The 18,507-nt window shown below is 32.7% G+C and overlaps 1 protein-coding gene and 1 long non-coding RNA gene across 3 annotated transcripts; one reads left to right on the top strand and one right to left on the bottom strand.

Moving 5' to 3' along the window:
- The first annotated feature begins 6,372 nt into the window (after positions 1-6,372).
- On the top strand, positions 6,373-8,094 carry LOC128290536 (uncharacterized). The gene is made up of 3 exons (XR_008280404.1): positions 6,373-6,445; positions 6,915-7,000; positions 7,817-8,094. It is a non-coding gene; the product is annotated as an uncharacterized LOC128290536 (long non-coding RNA).
- Positions 8,095-8,878: 784 nt separating this feature from the next.
- LOC108465531 (putative disease resistance protein RGA3) lies at positions 8,879-12,801 on the bottom strand. Of its 2 annotated transcripts, none has more exons than XM_017765869.2 (2): positions 10,022-12,801; positions 8,879-9,542 (listed from the first exon to the last, which is right to left on the bottom strand). In XM_017765869.2, exon 1 carries the CDS (start codon positions 12,654-12,656, stop codon positions 10,053-10,055), a length of 2,604 nt encoding a protein of 867 aa, XP_017621358.1. In that variant the 5' UTR covers positions 12,657-12,801; the 3' UTR covers positions 8,879-9,542; positions 10,022-10,052. The 2 variants fall into 2 exon arrangements, with proteins under 2 accessions (XP_017621358.1, XP_052879639.1); XM_053023679.1 differs by having other exon boundaries at positions 8,879-9,027.
- Positions 12,802-18,507: the final 5,706 nt, after the last annotated feature.

The raw sequence follows: 18,507 nt of genomic DNA, 5'->3' as shown, positions 1-18,507 counted from the left end.
TTTTCCATTTTCGGCTAGGTTCAAAAATCTCAACTGCTTCAAATAACGTATATTGTTTGGCAAATGCTCAAAACTGCAGGCAGCCAAATCTAAATTACTTATAATTTAGTAATCAGTTACGCATTTTAACAGCACCACCCACAATGAAAGAACCCTCAGATTTAAAACTCTGAAAGTGGTAACTCATTTCAATTAATCCTATGTAATTATGACTTTTGTAATGATTCATTCGGTAATAATATGATGGAAATTTTTTTAGTAACAATTAAATTTCATTTTATCTTATTTATTTAAACTAACCTAAAATCAATTCAACGTTAACGTAGTTGTTTTGAAATGTTTGAACAGGGTTTCAATCAAGAATTGAGGAAGGAAATATACGCAAAAGAAGGGCTGAAAAATTAGCAGGTGACACAACCGCAGTGCTAAAGAACAGGCGAAAAATTACCAGGAGAAACTGGTTTACAACTAAAGCAAATCAACCAAAGGAAACGCAACTGGCACAGCAATTCTCAATCGTTCACCTCCTTGAAGTCCAGGCGGAAAAGGTACACATCAAGTTCCAACATGTTGATAATGGGTATAGCTTATTATGTGAGCTGTGAAGGTGCTGAAATGAGTATGGGAAGTTGGATGATCTAAAAAAAAATTAAGTACTTAGATTCAAGTTTTTAACCAAGTCATAATCTCAGTTTCTTTTGACATGATATTGTAGCTGAAATGCAAAATAAATTTAACAAGTTAATTTAATAAAATAATTTTAAAAGAATTAACAGTTTGACTTGAATTTTGAAATCTAAAAATATAAAAAGATTAATTTTAAATTTACAAAGAATAGAAAGACTTATTGCATATTTTAACTAATAGTTATAATATAAAACCTTTGAACTCATTTATGTAACTTAAAAAGCACGGGTTTGAAAAACATTTGGATTGACGAGAATACGTTTTATTTTCCATCATATTACTAAATTCACATTTTAAAATAAAAATTGAAATAAAATAGAAGTTGTGATAATTATCCATTTAAAAGTATTTATAATTTAATAGCGGTTGCGATAATCACATATTTAAAAAAGCTATAATTTAATTTACAATTATTAATTAAAATTTTGTGTTAATTTTAAAATAAAATTATTATTTGAAGAGAACTCTAAGTATAAAATATAGAAAACTATTGTTTTGAATAAGGTTATTTTGCATTAATTATATAAAGTAAAACTAATTTGTATATTTACATGTTGAATATTCAACAATTCAAATAAAAATATTATTTTACATTAATTACTGTAATTAAAATATAATATTTATAAAATTGATTAAATATTAAATGTATAAAATTACATGCAACGTATGTAACATTAGAAATTAATTTAAAAAGTGTTACATGTCGTACATGAAAAAGTAGAGTTTTTTCATCATTTAATATTAACAAAATAAAATATTTAAATTTGTATTATCAAAGTACCAAATAAAGGTTCTAACCATTATTTCAATTAAGCCTTGATGAATAAATAAAATAAAATAAGTTATTCAAGTAAAGTCAACATAAAAATTTGAGTTTATTTATTTATGGTGAATGAAACAAAAAATGGTTATATTTAAACACATCACAGAACAAATTATTATATCAATGGTCTTTGATATAAATCAAATTAAAAACAAACAGCGGAAATCGAACAACTCAAAGACTTCAACATATATAAAAATGGATCGAAGACAACATTAACGTCCTCCAATTGACCTACCACTTCCAATTGACCTACCACTTTAATAGATAAATAAGTTATGTTAGAAGAACACTACCATAACATTAAATTGAATCATAGAATTCAAAATCTTTTGGAAAAACTGAACAAAAGGCAAAACATTGCTTTAAATACCAGGGCAAATGATCATAACTTAGTTTTAGAGCAGGCAAGATGTCATTTTCCTCCTGTTTCAACTTCCATAGTTCACTCTCTCTCACAAGTTCCCAATCATGTTGTACCCTAGTTGAACGGAGTAGGCTGCCTAAAGTCTTCACGGCCAAAGCAACCCCTTTGCATTTTTGAACAATTCCTTCCCCGATTCTTACAAGATTGTCATGTTGTTTCTCTTCACCTTCTTTAAAGGCAAGTTTAAGAAACAATGATAGACAATTCTCTTCACCTTCTTTAGGTTTCCCTCTCACGATGTATGACATTAGTTTCATGTTTTTGACTGAGATGAAACTTGGCCTTGTTAGCTGCAATCTCATTCAACATCTCATTTGCCTTTTTGATCTTATAGCCCATCCTAAAGCGACATGCCAAAGGGTTAGAGCCAGAAAAGAAATGGCGTACCTTCCTTCCAATGCTTCCCCGTTGCAGGACTTGCCTCCTCAACGCTTGGATCTCGAACTCGTCTATCAAATCTTCCATTTCATAGCAAGCATCTTTGAACTTTTGCAGCCAATGAGTGAGCTCATGGTTACGAGCCTGTTGTTGTTCAGCATCCAGGACCACAGCTCTAATAGCAGCAAGGGTCAGCTTAAGCTTTTCAAACTCCTCTCGAACACCCCATGCCAAGCTAATTCTTTCGTAGGCAGCACTCCCTAGTTTGTCCAATACTTTTCCGGCGATCTCGAATGCAAAGGATTCAGCCATATTTGGAGAAAAACCAAGAAACTCTGGAATAACAGAGAAAAGAAGCTTGAAATATTAAAATAGGTAAAACCAAAAGTTTGTAATGTGACCAACTTTTCAAATAAATAGTAAATATAAAATAATAGTGGTTTCTTCAACTACGTGAAATGATAATAAAAAGAAAAGTAGGTGATAGTTGTCATTGTCTTTTTCCTTTTTTTTCTTTTCTTTATTTTATAAATATGAAATTGTTGTTTTGACTCAGTAATTTGATTTTAAAAATATTGATATTATTATATTAATGAGAATTTTAAATAAATCAATTTTAAACCCTTAATTATATTTGCTTAGTGCAAGACTTTTAGCCATTTGACTTAGTGTAGGTACGAACAATAGCTACTTATCTTCATCAATTTTGAAGAAAATCTTATAAACTTGGTTTAGAACTATTTATTAACCAAATTTTAAAACCTTATAAACTCGGTTTAGAGCTATTTACCTTCATAATATATTAATTATTTTTATTTATTTTATTTATTTCTCTATTTTAATTACAAAATAAGAAAAGTTTAGTTACATATTGAACAATTATAAAATTGTTTCTACTATAATTTAAAAATTAACTAAATTAATATTACCCATCAACTAAATCTCAACTTAATTAAAAATTATCATCAACTAAATCTCAACTTAATTAAAAATTATCATAAACTCAATTTTTATAAAATAATAAACATTATTATTGAAATTTTTATTCTTTTATATATTTATATAAAATCTAAAAAAATGCATCACCACAATCTTCAATACATTAATTTATCATTTAAATGAGACTTGAACTGGACCAAAAAAAGTGTTGGCCTCAATGTGAGAGTAGTTGTCTAGTTCAAGTCTCAATATAAAAATAATTGTCAAGTTTAGAGAATAATTTGAACTAAAAAAAGTTCAAATGTCAATATGAAAGTACTTATTAAGTTTACCCCAAATAATGATTTAACTATGGTAGTCGGTATCGTTCCAATATCGCCTATACAAGTCAGAACGCTCTATTCCAATAATAAATCAAAACAACAAACTATAGGTTCCATTTTGATACAAATTCCTGCTGGTACCGATCATATCGGTGTGTATCTAGGGGTGAGCATTTGATCGAATCGAGTGAAAAACTTTTGCGTTATTTGAGTTGACGAGTCCTATTTTATCATCCTAACTCAATTTAGAATTCTAACAATTTTAACAATCCAATAACTTAAATAAAAATTTTCAAATAATTCAATGACTAAATTATAAATTTTTAATTAAATAACTAAAATGAAAAATTACTTATAATTTAGTAATCAAATAACTCAACGTCTGACTTTTGTAATGATTAATTCGGTAATAATATGATTGAAATTTTTATAGTAACAATTAAATTTCATTTTATCTTATTTATTTAAACTAACCTAAAATCAATTCAATGTTAACGTAGTTGTTTTGAAATGTTTGAACAGGGTTTCAATCAAGAATTGAGGAAGGAAATATACGCAAAATAAGGGCTGAAAAATTAGCAGGTGACACAACCGCAGTGCTCAAGAACCAGGAGAAACTGGATTACAACTAAAGCAAATCAACCAAAGGAAACGCAACTGGCACAGCAATTCTCAATCGGTCACCTCCTTGAAGTCCAGGCGGAAAAGGTACACATCAAGTTTCAACATGTTGATGATGGGTATAGCTTATGTGAAGGTGCTGAAAACAATATGGGAAGTTGGATGATCTAAAAAAAAAAAAAAGTATGTAGATTCAAGTTTTTAACCAAGTTATAATCTCTGTTTCTTTTGACATGATATTATAGTTGAAATGCAATAACTTTAACAAATTAATTTTAACTAAAAAGTAACTTTATAATAGCTTGAATTTAATAAAATAATTTTAAAAGAGTTAATAGTTTAATTTGAATTTTAAAATTTTAAAAAAAGTAAAAATATTAAATTTTAAATTTACAACGAGTAGAAAGACTTAGGGCATATTTTAACTAATAGTTATAATTTAAAACCTTTGAACTTATTTATATAAATTAAAAAAGCACGAGTTTGGAAAAATATTTGGATTGACGAGAATACGTTTTATTTCCCATCATATTACTAAATTCATATTTTCAAATAAAAAATTGAAATAAAATAGAAGTTGTGATAATTATCCATTTAAAAATATTTATAATTTAATAGCAATTGCGATAATCACATATTTAACAATATATATATAATTTAATTTACAATTATTAGTTAAAAATTTTGCGTTAATTTTAAAATAAAATTATTACTTGGAGAACTAAGTATAAAATATAGAAAACAAGTTGTGCTAATTTTATTTATGCTAAATAGAGTTATTACTTTAATAGAATTCTAAACATATTAATTATCACTTAATTAATATTAATTTAATTATGTTAATTAATTATTGTTTTGAATAAGATTACTTTGCATTAATTACATAATGTAAAACTATTTTGTATATTTGTATGTTGAATATATTAAAATGTTTTAATTATGATTTGAAAATTTTCTATTATAACATTTGAATTGATAAGTTAATATTTAATTATATTCAACAATTCAAATAAAAATATTATTTTATATTAATTATTGTAATTAAAATATAATCTTTACAATACTAATTAAATATTAAACACATAAAATCACATGCAACGTATGTGACATTGGAAATTAATTTAAAAAGTGTTAAATGCCATACATGAAAAAGTAGAGTTTTTTTTAATCATTTAATATTAACTAAATAAAATATTTAAATTTGTATTATCAAAGTACCAAATAAAAATTCTAACCATTATTTCAATTATGTCTTGATGAATAAATAAAATAAAATAAGTTATTCAAGTAAGGTCAACATAAAATTTGAGTTTATTTATTTATGGTGAATGAAATAAAGAATGGTTACATTTAAACACATTACAGAACAAATTATTATATCAATGACCTTTGATACAAATTAAATTAAAACAAACAATGGAAATCGAACAATTCAAAGACTTCAACATATATAAAATGAATTGAAGAAAACTTCAACATCCTCCAATTGACCTGCCACTTTAATAAATAAATAAGTTATGTTAGAAGAACACTACTATAACATTAAATTGAAGCATTATACTTTAAACTGAAGTTTTATTTGGTGAGTAGATCAAATTCAATTACTGTAATTAAAATATAATCTTTACAAAATTGATTACATTATAAACGCATAAAATTACATACTATGTGACATTATAAATTAATTTTAAAAGTGTTACATGCCATGCATGAAAAAGTAGAGTTTTTTAATCATATAATATTTATAAAATAAAATATTTAAATTTGTATTATCAAAGTACTAAATGTAATATCTTGATTTTGGGCCTAGTCGGAATAGTGGTCTCGTGACCACAAAATCTGAGACAGAAATAATTATTTTATGATTATTTTGAGGTCTATGATATGATTTCATGATTGTGTGAAAATTTCGTGAAGAAATTTTATGCATAAAGTGCTTAAATTGAAATTAGGGACTAAATCGAATAATTTGTAAAACTTGCATTCTAGAAGCTTCTAGTATGAAATTGTTTTGAAATATTAATTAGGAGGTCTTAAATAGAATTTTACCAATTTCTAAGTCTATGGACAAAAATTGGACATGGATGGAATTTTTGGAAAGTTTAGTAGTAAGGGCATTTTGGTCATTTAGGGGTAAAATGAATTAAAATACAAAATTAAAAGCCAATTTTGCTCATCTTCAACCCCATGGCCGAATATAGCAAGGAGAAACCATGGCTAGGGTTTTTCAAGCTTCCAAGCTCGGTTGTAAGTCCGTTCTAGCCTCGTTTTTAATGATTTTTACGTTTTTGGAGTCCCGGTAGCTCGATTAAGCTTATGCTAGCAATAATTCAACCTAGGGTTTATATTTGGAAAAATACCCATAGGTGAAATTTGTGTATTTTGGTGTTTTATGATAGAATATGAGGTTTTAAATTATGTTAGACAACTTGTGCTACTCGGTTTTAAGTGAAAAGCGAGCAAAAGGGCTTAATTGGTAAAAATACCTAATAGTCATAAGTACATGTTAGAGTGAGAATTTGATGTTGCCATAGAAGGGAAAAATGATCAGCATGTCATAAAACATAAGAAAATAGGCTGAAGTTTAATTTATGAGCTTTGGGGCAAAAGTGTAAATATGCAAAAGTTTAGGGGCAAAATTGTAATTTTTTCAAAATATGATTTTGGGTCAATTTGAATAATGTGAGTCCTAATTAGACTATATTTTAAATGATAGAGCAAGGAAAACTAAAATTCGGGCTAAAATGGGGAAAATACCAAGTTGTGGACGAAATGGTAAAAGTAGCCATTTTCGCATACGAGGTAAGTTCATATGTAAATTTTGGTAACATAGTTATTATTTTAAATGTTTTTATGTTATTTAAATGATATGATAATTATTATGAAATATTATACTCGTGATAATTGTTTGATAATATGTCAAATTGTGTGATATACTTGGAAAATGTGAAATACTACCGAGTATCGGTATCGGCATTCCGTAGAAGATGGTTGAGACACATGATTGGGAAAAAGGTCCCGTTGAACCTTAGGAATGGATTAGGATACAAGTGACATGTCATTAGGATATTTGGGCATCCGAACTCGTTGAGTTGAGTCCGAGTTCACCTATGGATGCGAATGTCCGAACTCGTTGAGTTGAGTCCGAGTTCGTGAGATGTAACTAGGCATCCGAACTCGTTGAGTTGAGTCCGAGTTCACTTATGGATGCGAACGCCCGAGCTCGTTGAGTTGAGTCCGAGTTCACTTATGGGCGGGTTACATGGTAGCTTGGCTACATATGTGGCACTTATGTGCAAACTTTCCATGTATCCGAATTATATTCCGATGTGTTCAACGGGTAAAGTTCTACTCAAATGGAGGAATACTCAAGATGAAAGGGACGTATTGGTAAGTTTTGTGAAATGGATACTTTGAACAGGTATGTACTTAACCCTCGGGTTGAAAACTCGATATAACAACAATATGGTAAGATGATAAATGAAAATGTGATATGAATGTCTTGGTGATGATTATGCAAATGATGTTTTATGTTTGCTTATATGGTTATGTTACTTGCTATCTGCATGTGAACTTACTAAGCATTTATGCTTAATCCCTCCTTTTCATTCCTTGTAGTGTTGACAAGCCAGCTCGGAAATCGGAAACGGTCGGAGGCACGCTCACACTATCCGTATACCATCTTGGCATAATGGCTTGTATATTTTGAGTATGGCATGTATAGCATTATAATCATTTTGTGTATATGGTCTTATGATATGGTTATTGAGTGGTATGGAAATGCTTGGTAATGATTAGCCATTGGAATGGCTAATCATGATCATATTTGGTGTTATGTATGCTAAATTGCTAGCTAATCTATGGAAACCATGAAATAGGTAAAATTTACCATAAAATAGATTCAGACAGCAGTAGTGACGTGAATTTGAAAAATCACTAAAAATAGTAGAAATGAAATTAAATAATGAATAAGTTATGGAATCGAAGCTTGATGAGTCTATTTTCATATGGAAGAAGCGAAACAGGTATATGAGCTATATTTTATGAGATGTTTAAATTTTTGTGAAACAGGGCCAGAGCGATTTCTGGATCCCCTGTTCTGACTTTGGAAATTCACCATAAATTTTAAAAAGATAATTAGAAGTCATGCTTTATATGAACAATTCCTTATTGAGTCTAGTTTTATTAGAGACAAACGGCATAGTCATTGAAGCTCTGTACAGGGAGATATCTGATTCGTAATACACAGAGGTCAGAGTAGTTGAACCCTGAAATAGGGGAGACTTTAACTAATAAACTGTACTAATTGGCCCGACAAAAAATTCTAGAAAAAAATTAGTAGATAGATATATGAGTCTAGTTTCAGGAAAAATTTACGGAATTGGATTTCGAGTTTCGGAACTCGAGATATGATTTTTAAAGCGACTGTGATGCAGTTAGCCAGCTTGTCTGGAAATTTTAAAATGAATTGTATGAGCTGTTTAAGTAATGAATTAAGTCCGTTAACACCTCGTGTTCGACTCCGGAAACGGTCTCGAATACGGGGCGTTACACTAAATAAAAATTATAACTATTATTTTAATTAAGTCTTGATAAATAAATAAAATAAGTTATTCAAGTCAAGTCGACATAAAAATTTGAATTTTTCATTTGTGGTGAATGAAATAAAAAATATTATATTTAAACACATCATAGAATAAATTATTATATCAATGGTGTTTGATACAAATCAAATTAAAAATAAACAACAGAACTCGAACAACTCAAAGACTTCATCATGTATAAAAATGGATCGAAAACAATTTCAATGTCCTCCAATTGACCTACCACTTTAATAGATAAATAAGTTATGTTAGAAGAACTCTACCATAACATTAAATTGAAGCATTATACTTTAAACTGAAGTTTTAGTTGCTGAGTAGGTAAAATTCAATTATGTTAATAAGAAATAAAGTAATATTTAGTCTAATTTGATTTAAAAGTTAATAAGATATATGTATCAAATAGTGTAGTGTTTATTCACTAAAAAAAAGAAAAAAAAATGTTGTGTTTGGTGACTTACCTTATCTATTCATCATCTGTTGTTGTCTTAAAAACATTATAATAAATCTCAGGGACATGATTAATCTTAGTCCAGTATTCACAGTTGTCTAGTAGAGACGACAACTTGAGGCAATTTCTAATATGAAGGCATTGAAGCGATGTGAGGTTGGAACCACATTAATAACGTTAAGAGATTCTGTAAGTTTTTGGAAATACAAAAAAATTTAAAGACTTTAATATATATATATATAGAGAGAGAGAGAGAGCAGCAAAAACAACTTCAACATCTTCAAATTTTGACCTGCAATTTTAATAGATAATAAATTTTGGTAGAAAAACACTACCATAACATTAAACTGAGGTATTATACAAATTTCTTTTAATTTTTAAAATGAAGAGATGTAAAGATAAATTTCAATTATGTTAATGGGAAATAAAGTAGTATTTGGTGCTTCATTTGATTTAGAAATATTAACATTTAAAAAGCTAATAAGATATATATATATATATCAAATAGAGTAGTATTTGATGAAAAGTTAATAAGATATATATATATATCAAATAGAGTTGTATTTGATGACTTACCTTATTTATGCATCCTTTGTTGTTGAGGTCTTTTAATTTTTAAAAGCGAAGAGATGTAAAGATAAATTTCAATTATGTTAATGAGAAATAAAGTAGTATTTGGTGCTTAATTTGATTTAGAAATATTATCATTTTAAAAGCTAATAAGATATATATATATATATATATCAAATAGAGTTGTATTTGATAACTTACCTTATTTATTCATCCTGTGTTGTTGAGGTCTTCATCGCTTCACAATAATCTTTCGGACATGAGCAATCATAGGCCAATCTTCACCGGTTTCTTTAATGCATCTTTTGCTTAATTTTGGACACCCTTCAATCTTTAATCTTATGAGTGCAGTAAGGTGTTGCATTCCTTTGGGCAGAAACGACAGCGCTGGGCAATCATCAATTTCAAGACTTTGAAGGGATGTGAGGTGTTGCATCTCTTCAGGTAAAGACGACAGCTTTGAGCAATCATCAATTTTAAGGCTTTGGAGTGATGTGAGATGTTGAAACCACGTTGGTAACAGCAAGACATTCTCCAATTCTCCGATATACAAGTGCTGCAATGCTTTGGTGGATCCTAGAAAAATCCATTGCGGTAGTGACTCCAGCTTTGGCACTCCTTCAATACACAATTTTCGAAGGCTACCATCTTCTTTCCTCTCAAGTTCCAACTCCTCCATAATGAGATCAAGCTTTTCACAATCCGAAATTGCCAAATTTTCTAATGCAGTTAGGTATTTTAAACCTTGTGGCAATGAAACCAAGTTTTTGCATTCATATATAATCAATTCTCGGAGGGCTGTTAGGTTTTGAATGTCTTCGAACAATTTTTCTAAATTTTCACATTCAGAAAAGGCCAAAGTCCGAAGAGAAGTTAGGCACGATATTCCATTCTCTTGCAAACGCGTCTGTTTTGTTGTCACCGTTAATTGTCTAAGACTAATCAGGTACCTTATGTCTTCTGGCAACTCTTCAATTCCCCTACATCCAGCAAGGTTTAGTGTTTGCAAACTCAGCAAATTGCAAATGCAATTTGGAAGTCTTTTTATATTTCCATTGTAGGCTAGGCTCAAAACTCTCAACTGCTTCAGATAACGTATGCTGTTTGACAATTGCTTTAAACTGCAGCAAGCCAAATCTAGCACCCTTAAATGTTTAGACCTTGAGATGACTTTTGCAATAAGAGATTCGCTATCAGCCTTGCCTTCATCTTCCAAGAAAAGTGATTGCAGACGGCTCAAGTTATTTGGCAACTGGGAAACATCTTGCTTTGATAGATCAAACCATAAATGTCGAACATTCCCAGTCGAATAATGGTTACATGAATTCACCTCATTTTGCGCCACTGATAATGCAAGATCATGAAATAAATCATGCATTTTGAAGTTGGAAAAGAAAGACTCAGGTTCAACTTGTTGGAAGAAAGATCTTGATTGTAGCTCTTGTATATACTGCTTCCCAATATCTTCTGGCTCTTCATTTTCGTATGGTGATTGCAAAAAGCCATTTGCCATCCACAATGGGATCAAACGGAAAGTGCTGAATTCAAAATCTTTTGGAAAAACTGAACAAAAGGCAAAACATTGCTTTAAATACCAGGGCAAATGATCATAACTTAGTTTTAAAGCAGGCAAGATGTCATTTTCCTCCTGTTTCAACTTCCATAGGTCACTATCTCTCACAAGTTCCCAATCATGTTGTACCCTAGTTGAACAGAGCAGGCTGCCTAAAGTCTTCAAGGCCAAAGCAACCCCTTTGCATTTTTGAACAATTCCTTCCCCGATTCTTACAAGATTATCGTGTTGTTTCTCTTCACCTTCTTTAAAGGCAAGTTTAAGAAACAATGATAGACAATTCTCGTAGGAAAGATGCTCTAAATCATATGGAAGGATTGTGCCTGTGATTGTAGCCACATTGCGGATACGAGTTGTGACAATTATTCTACTCCCTTGGGCTCCCCCACACAACAAATCTTTCAGCTCACTCCATTTCTTGTTGTCGTCGTTCCAGACATCATCTAATACCATAAAAAATCGTTTACCATTCAAACAATCTTGTAAATCTTTACGTAATTCCTCCTTATTCATGTCCTTGCATTTCATACTAGTGGCAGATTTAATGATTTTTATCATCAGTTGTTTGATGTCAAAATCCTCTGTAACACACACCCAAATTCTCAATTCAAAATGCGACTTCACACTCTCCTCATTAAACACCAATTGGGCAAGGGTAGTTTTCCCAATACCTCCGATCCCAACTATGGGAAGGACAGGGATATCTTCCCCATCAGTTGGATCCGTTAAGAAGTTTACTAGGTGCTGTTTAGCTTCATCTCGACCGATGACACTAGATGTCTTAACAAAGGAGTAGGTTTCCCTCTCACGATGTATGACATTAGTTTCATGTTTTTCAGTGAGATGAAACTTGGCCTTGTTAGCTGCAATCTCATTCAACATCTCGTTTGCCTTTTTGATCTTATAGCCCATCCTAAAGCGAAATGCCAAAGGGTTAGAGCCAGAAAAGAAATGGCGTACCTTCCTTCCAGTGCTTCCCCGTTCCAGGACTTGCCTCCTCAATGCTTGGATCTCGAACTCGTCTATCAAATCTTCCACGTCGTAGCAAGCATCTTTGAACCTTTGTAGCCAAAGACTGAGCTCCTGGGTACGAGCCTGTTGTTGTTCAGCATCCAGGACCACAGCTCTGATAGCAGCTAGGGTGTCCTTAAGCTTTTCGAACTCTTTTCGAACACCCCATGCGGAGCAAATTCCTTCGTAGGCAACATTGCCTAGTTTCTCCAGTACTTTTCCGGCAATCCCGAATGCAAAGGATTGAGCCATTTTGTTTAGGTGGAGGAATAGAAGTAATATGGGCTATTGTTTTCGGTATGAAATTTGGGATTAAAAGGTAATAAAAGCGGAGATGGAGCCATTGTTGAAGGTATATATAGAAGATAAAAAGGAATGATTTGGGTTGCGTGTGTTGCAGCATAGATTACAAGTTTGTGAAGTGAAGTATATGTTCTTAATGTTTGCTTTTGGTGGAAAATAAGGTTTGAAGTGATGGTTGGGTAACGGATTTATTCATTGGTGAGGATGGGGGCATCCTAAAATTACAAAAATTAAATATTACAAAACCCTGATTTCATGAAATTATAAGATTTTATTCATCAAGCTTTCCTGCTTCAAGTTCAACACACTTCAAGCTTTTAATTGAGAAAATATAACTATTGTTGTAGGCCAATTTTGGCCTGTTACAATCAAGCCCGAATAGCCCAATAGTCCCTAATTAACCTACCCAAGCCCAATTAACCTACCCAAACCCATTTACAACCAGACCCAAACCATCGGACCCACTAACCTAAGCCCAACCCATTAGCTAACCCTAAAGCCCAGTACCAAACCCCCTACTTGCGCCGCACACCCCTCTGCCTTTGGCTACCACGCCCCATGTCTTGCGATCACTCACCCCACGTTGCCAGACCACTTCCTCTCTGCCGAGACCTAGTCTTGCCCATGCCGTCTGACACTCCCACCACCAACACCGGCCATACCCTGCAAAACAAAGGGGACACGCAAACATCAAGTTGTAGAGAAAGAAGACAGTGCTCGAATGGCTATAAAGAGCCAAAAACACAACATTGTAAAGAGGGTGGATTTCTTTTTGAGTTTTCAATAAAAACAGTAATATCAATATTTCAAAGGAGGATCATAGTAGTTCAAAAGCAAAGAATATCAAAAGGATTTCAATACAGATATCAAAGTGACAGTAAAACAGATTAGAAGAGGAATCAAGGTCTATTTATTTATTTGTTTTTTCCTTTTTTTCTTCTTTCTTTTCATTTTTTCGAATCTATATCTACATAAAATATATATTTCCTATATAAACTATACAGATATACATAAAAATAACAAAAATAAAAAAGGGAAAAAAATAATTTTTTTTCTTTACCTCTCCATGATGGCCGTGTGGCACGGCATGACCTCGATGGCCGTCCGGTGACCGGCCCCCACGGCCGCAAGCCCTCTCTTCTCCCCTCTCCCTCTCTCCTTTCTCCCCTCTCCTTTTCTCTCTTCTTTTTTTTCTTTCTTCTCCTTCAAATGATTTTTTTTTCAAGTTTTTAGGCTATTTATAGCCCAGTAAAACGGTACCGTTTTGGTACCCAGATTTAAAGCAGAAAACGACGCCGTTTTGATGCGGTCGGTCGACTGACCCGTCCGGCCGTGGTCCGCGTGTTTTTGAAGCGGAAGGGCTAATTGCGCGATCGGCCCTTCCGCATTTTTGCTATTTTACAATCAGGTTTTTTAAATATTTTAATTTGGCCCCAGAGTTTTGCCCGTTTATCATTCTGGTCCCCCACACTGCGCAGCGTTTTAATAGATGGGAAAATTGTGCTTTTTGATCCCGATTGTTTTCACGCGTGTTCAAGATAGTCCTTTCCTACTATTTTATTTCTAATTTCGCCCCAAAATGTTGTTTTAAGTTCAATTTAGCCCTTTTTGTCAATTTACTGCCTTATTTTCGAATTTATTTTGTCTCATTTCTGTTATTTATTATTATTATTATTATTATTATTATTATTATTATTGGTTTACATTCTACTATATGTATATCCATTATATGTGTATGTATTTAATATATTTATGTACATACTCATGTGGCATTATTATTGGTTATCTATATTTATCTATCCTAAAATATATATATTATGTAAATATTTTAATATTGTATTATATATGTATATTTTATATGTATTATATATATAGGCTTTTAATATTTTAGGTGTATTATTATGTATATGTTTTAACATTACTAGTTATATATTTTAATATCTTATGTATATACCTTTAATACCATATTATTTGTATATATTTTAAATACCATCATAATTATATGATTTTTTATACCACATCATGTATATATTATGTCATGTTTTTAATACTATACTTTTTAATACCATATATATTGTATTTATTCTTAATACTATATGTTGTATGTATTTTTTATAACTATATTATACGTATATATATGTATATTTTATGTATATAGTGTTATTTTCTATTGTCGTTGTGAATATATTATTTTTCTTATTATATTGGTAGTACATCATTTCTAGTTTGTAAATATTAATATTGTTGTTTTAATATTGTCAGTTATAATATTTCATTATTAATTGCATCGTTATTTTGTTTTATTCACGAATGCTTATTTTAAATAATGTTTTACTCATAATTTTTAATTTCAATAAATAAGGAAACATGCCGATTTAATATTAAGTTGTCGAATTTCATCGCTATGTTGGATGGAATTTGACGGCTCGTGTTAAAACGATATGTCCTTCTCAAAAGAAAATGAAACTTGAAGTTTCTCGTGTTTTGATCGGATCACGATTAAATATTACTTTGAACTCGTATTTTTGAAAATCAAGACAACATGTGTTTATGAGATACCAATTTTGGGCGTCGCGAGGGTGCTAATACCTTCCTCGCGCGTAACTGACTCCCGAACCCTATTTTTTCTCTGGATTTTAACGTGGACTTAAACTCATTTCTTTTCATTTCAAAAATAATTTTATAAGGTGTCCGATCACACCTATAAAAAGGATCGGTGGCGACTCCCGGTTTATTTTAAAACCAAACTTCAATTTCCAATTTTCTAATAAACCGCCACAACTTAGCGACCCGAATCCACAAAATTTTTACGTCGCTACAGCTGGCGACTCCACTGGGGAAACCTTTTTGAGAGTCGTGTCTGGAATTAAACACGTTTTGTCAAAATTTTAAAATTTCCTTCTTCAAAGTAAATATTTGGTCGTGATCCGAAAATCTCGTTTTCAAAATTCATGCATTTGTATCATGTCGTAAATGATTCTTCTAACTTGCTTATTCGGTTGTTTTTTAGTTTTCGATTTTTATGGTTTTAATTTTGGTTTGGTTTCTTTAAGTAAAACGTAAAGGTTTATGAGTTTTTCCCCACACACCGTGCACTTGCATTTTCGCATAACATGAGCTCTTTACCCGGGCCCCGTCCGTTTAAGTGAAAGTAAACGCTACGCCTTCGTGAGTTAACTCGTCCCTCCGTACAGGCTAGTGAATACTTTCGGGTTACATATGACTTATGCTTTCGTGAGTTAACTTGTCCCTCCGCATAGGCATAAGTAAATGTAATCCCTCGAATTGAACTCGTGAGCCTGTGATGGGTTATGACCGAGGCTTCGTGCTAATCTTAGCAGATGATAGTACGAGCAATTCGAGTACCTGTCTAGAACCGAGACTGCATATAATGAACCATACGAGCTATCCAATTAGAGCCATGTCGAACTTCTGTCCGCTTATAGTCACCAAAACAAGTACACGGGGAAAATGCCTTTTGCCTTTCATTTACACCGTTTATGCAAAATAATTGGATTGGGTAGTTTAGTTTGTTCTTCAAATTATATTTGTTGTGTTTACTAACCAAGTTTGTTTGTTTTTATTTTTACTTTCATCATGCATCATAGGCATCCTATTAGGAAGGTGTTGATTAAAGGTTGGTTGCCAAAAAACGGGTTTCTGATGGAGGAGTCAATTACACAAATAGCGAGAAGAATGCCGTGGTTGGGAATGGTCTCTAAAACTCGAGAAAGAAAAGGGGATAGTCTAGTGGAAGGGTGTGTTGCCAATTTGCCCGAACATATAACTGTAAATGTTCGCCAAAATAACTTTGAGGATTTGGTTCGAATTTGGAATCAGTGGTATTCAGACACTAGAGACATTTTCACTGAGAGGTATGGAGATATAGCTCACCTGATCACCATCCGTGTAGACGAACAGTTGATTCAAGCCATGGTTCGGTTCTGGGACCCAGCTCATCAGTGTTTCACCTTCAATCAAGAAGACATGACTCCGACCATAGAAGAGTATGCTACTTTACTCCGCATCGACAATGTACAATTCGGCAAAATATATGTGAAGGAGCCTAAGCCGATGACCTTCAAGAAAAAGTTAGTGAGACTGACAGACATGACCGACGCATGGGCTGAAAAACAGATAAAGAAGAAGAATGAAACCATTTGCATTCCATGGTCCTCCCTACGAGATTTGGCTCTGAACCATCCCGACATACTGAAAAGGGTAAATCTATTCGCTTTGGCCATGTATGGTTTGGTCATTTTCCCAAAAGTTCTCGGACATCTCGAAGTTGCAGTAGTTGATTTCTTCGAAAGGTTAAAACAAGGAATCAACCCTGTCCCGACCATCCTAGCCGAGACCTTCAGGTCCCTTAGTAGTTGTCGAAGAAAAGGGGAGGGGCGATTTATCGGATCTTGTGATTGCTCAATGTTTGGATTTTGAGTCACTTCTGGAAGGTAGAGCGCACTCCGTTCCATATGTTTTCTAAAACATTCTCCCCGCTAGAAGCTTACCTCAAGAAAGAATGGCCGAAGGAAGTCACCGAGCAACATTGGGTATCAGTCTTTCAGAATCTTCGCGCCGAGGATATAACATGGAGAGCACCCTGGATCCGTCCTTCAATTCTGCTATACAAATGTGGAAGCCAAGATTGGGTACCTTTACTTGGGTTATGGGGAGGAGTTGGATATGCTCCGCTATTGGTCCAAAGACAATTTTCTTCGCGACAATTCCTCCCCGCAACTGGAGGATTAGCACAGTTCGAGTTCACTTTCGCGGGTGAAGGGTATATGAAGAGAGTCCGAGACACTGCAAAGTCTTGGAAGGAAATTCATTTCATGGAATTAGCTTTGTATGCTGATACCCTTACCCAAGACTACGACATATGGAGGAAGCAACGGGTAAATAGTCAGCAAATCTCGTCAAGAAACTACACCATCCAGAATCCTTTCTCGGAGGAAACGCCGTCTGAGCTAGAAATGGCAAGACAAGAATTCGAACGAGAAAAGGCCAAGATGTCTCGGGACCTTAGTGCCCTTCAAGAAGAAAACTATCAACTGAAGATCGAAGTTCAGGTTGAAAGATCCAGAACTGAAAAAGTACAAAGAGAAGCCGAGATTGTGAGAAACGACTTAAGGGACCTTCATTTGGAAAACAAGAAATTAAGAAACACTATAAAGAATAGCGGGTTGGGCAAGTCGACAGCAGAATGGAAGGAAAAAATTAGCAATATCAAGGGCAGAATGGAGTTTTGGAAGGGAAAAGCAAAGAAAAAGGAGGAAAAGACTGCGCGCGCTGTGATAGAGTTAAGAAGGAAGAACGCCGAGTATGAAATAACGACTGCAGAATTGGCGAATAGTCAGTCTGAACATCAAGAATTAAAAAGGAAAACACGAGATCTAGAAAATATGCTGCAATCTCATCAACAACAATTAGATAACCTCTGAAGGCTCTAGAAGAAAAGAGTGAAAGCGATGCGATAGGGACATTCACGCGTATGAAGGAACTCTCAAAGAAAAAGAAATGCAACTCGACTTCTTGATCAATGAAATTCGCAAAGGGCTATGCAAGTTGTTCAATTATCAGATGAAGCCGAAGTTCTCAGTTGCCAATTCCCTCCGAGCCAAAGATCGAACATATCAGAGTTTTTAGAGCAAGTGAAGAAGCAAGGCAATATGGCTAGGAAATTTGTGTAACCGTTGGAAAAATGGAAACTTTGTGTAATAGACTATGTTGATAAATGAAATGCCTAAATATGGGGCTACCTTGAAATTAACGCCATTTTTTTTTGCATTCCTTGCAT

Source organism: Gossypium arboreum, chromosome 1 (genome assembly GCF_025698485.1).
Source record: "Gossypium arboreum isolate Shixiya-1 chromosome 1, ASM2569848v2, whole genome shotgun sequence".
Taxonomy (NCBI): Eukaryota; Viridiplantae; Streptophyta; class Magnoliopsida; order Malvales; family Malvaceae; genus Gossypium; species Gossypium arboreum.
Note: the sequence above shows the minus strand (reverse complement) of the source record. Positions and strands in the feature narration are given on the sequence as shown.

Coding starts and splice junctions, on each gene's coding strand:
- LOC108465531 (XM_017765869.2), bottom strand. CDS start 12,656: ATGGCTCAATCCTTTGCATTCGGGATTGCCGGAAAAGTACTGGAGAAA.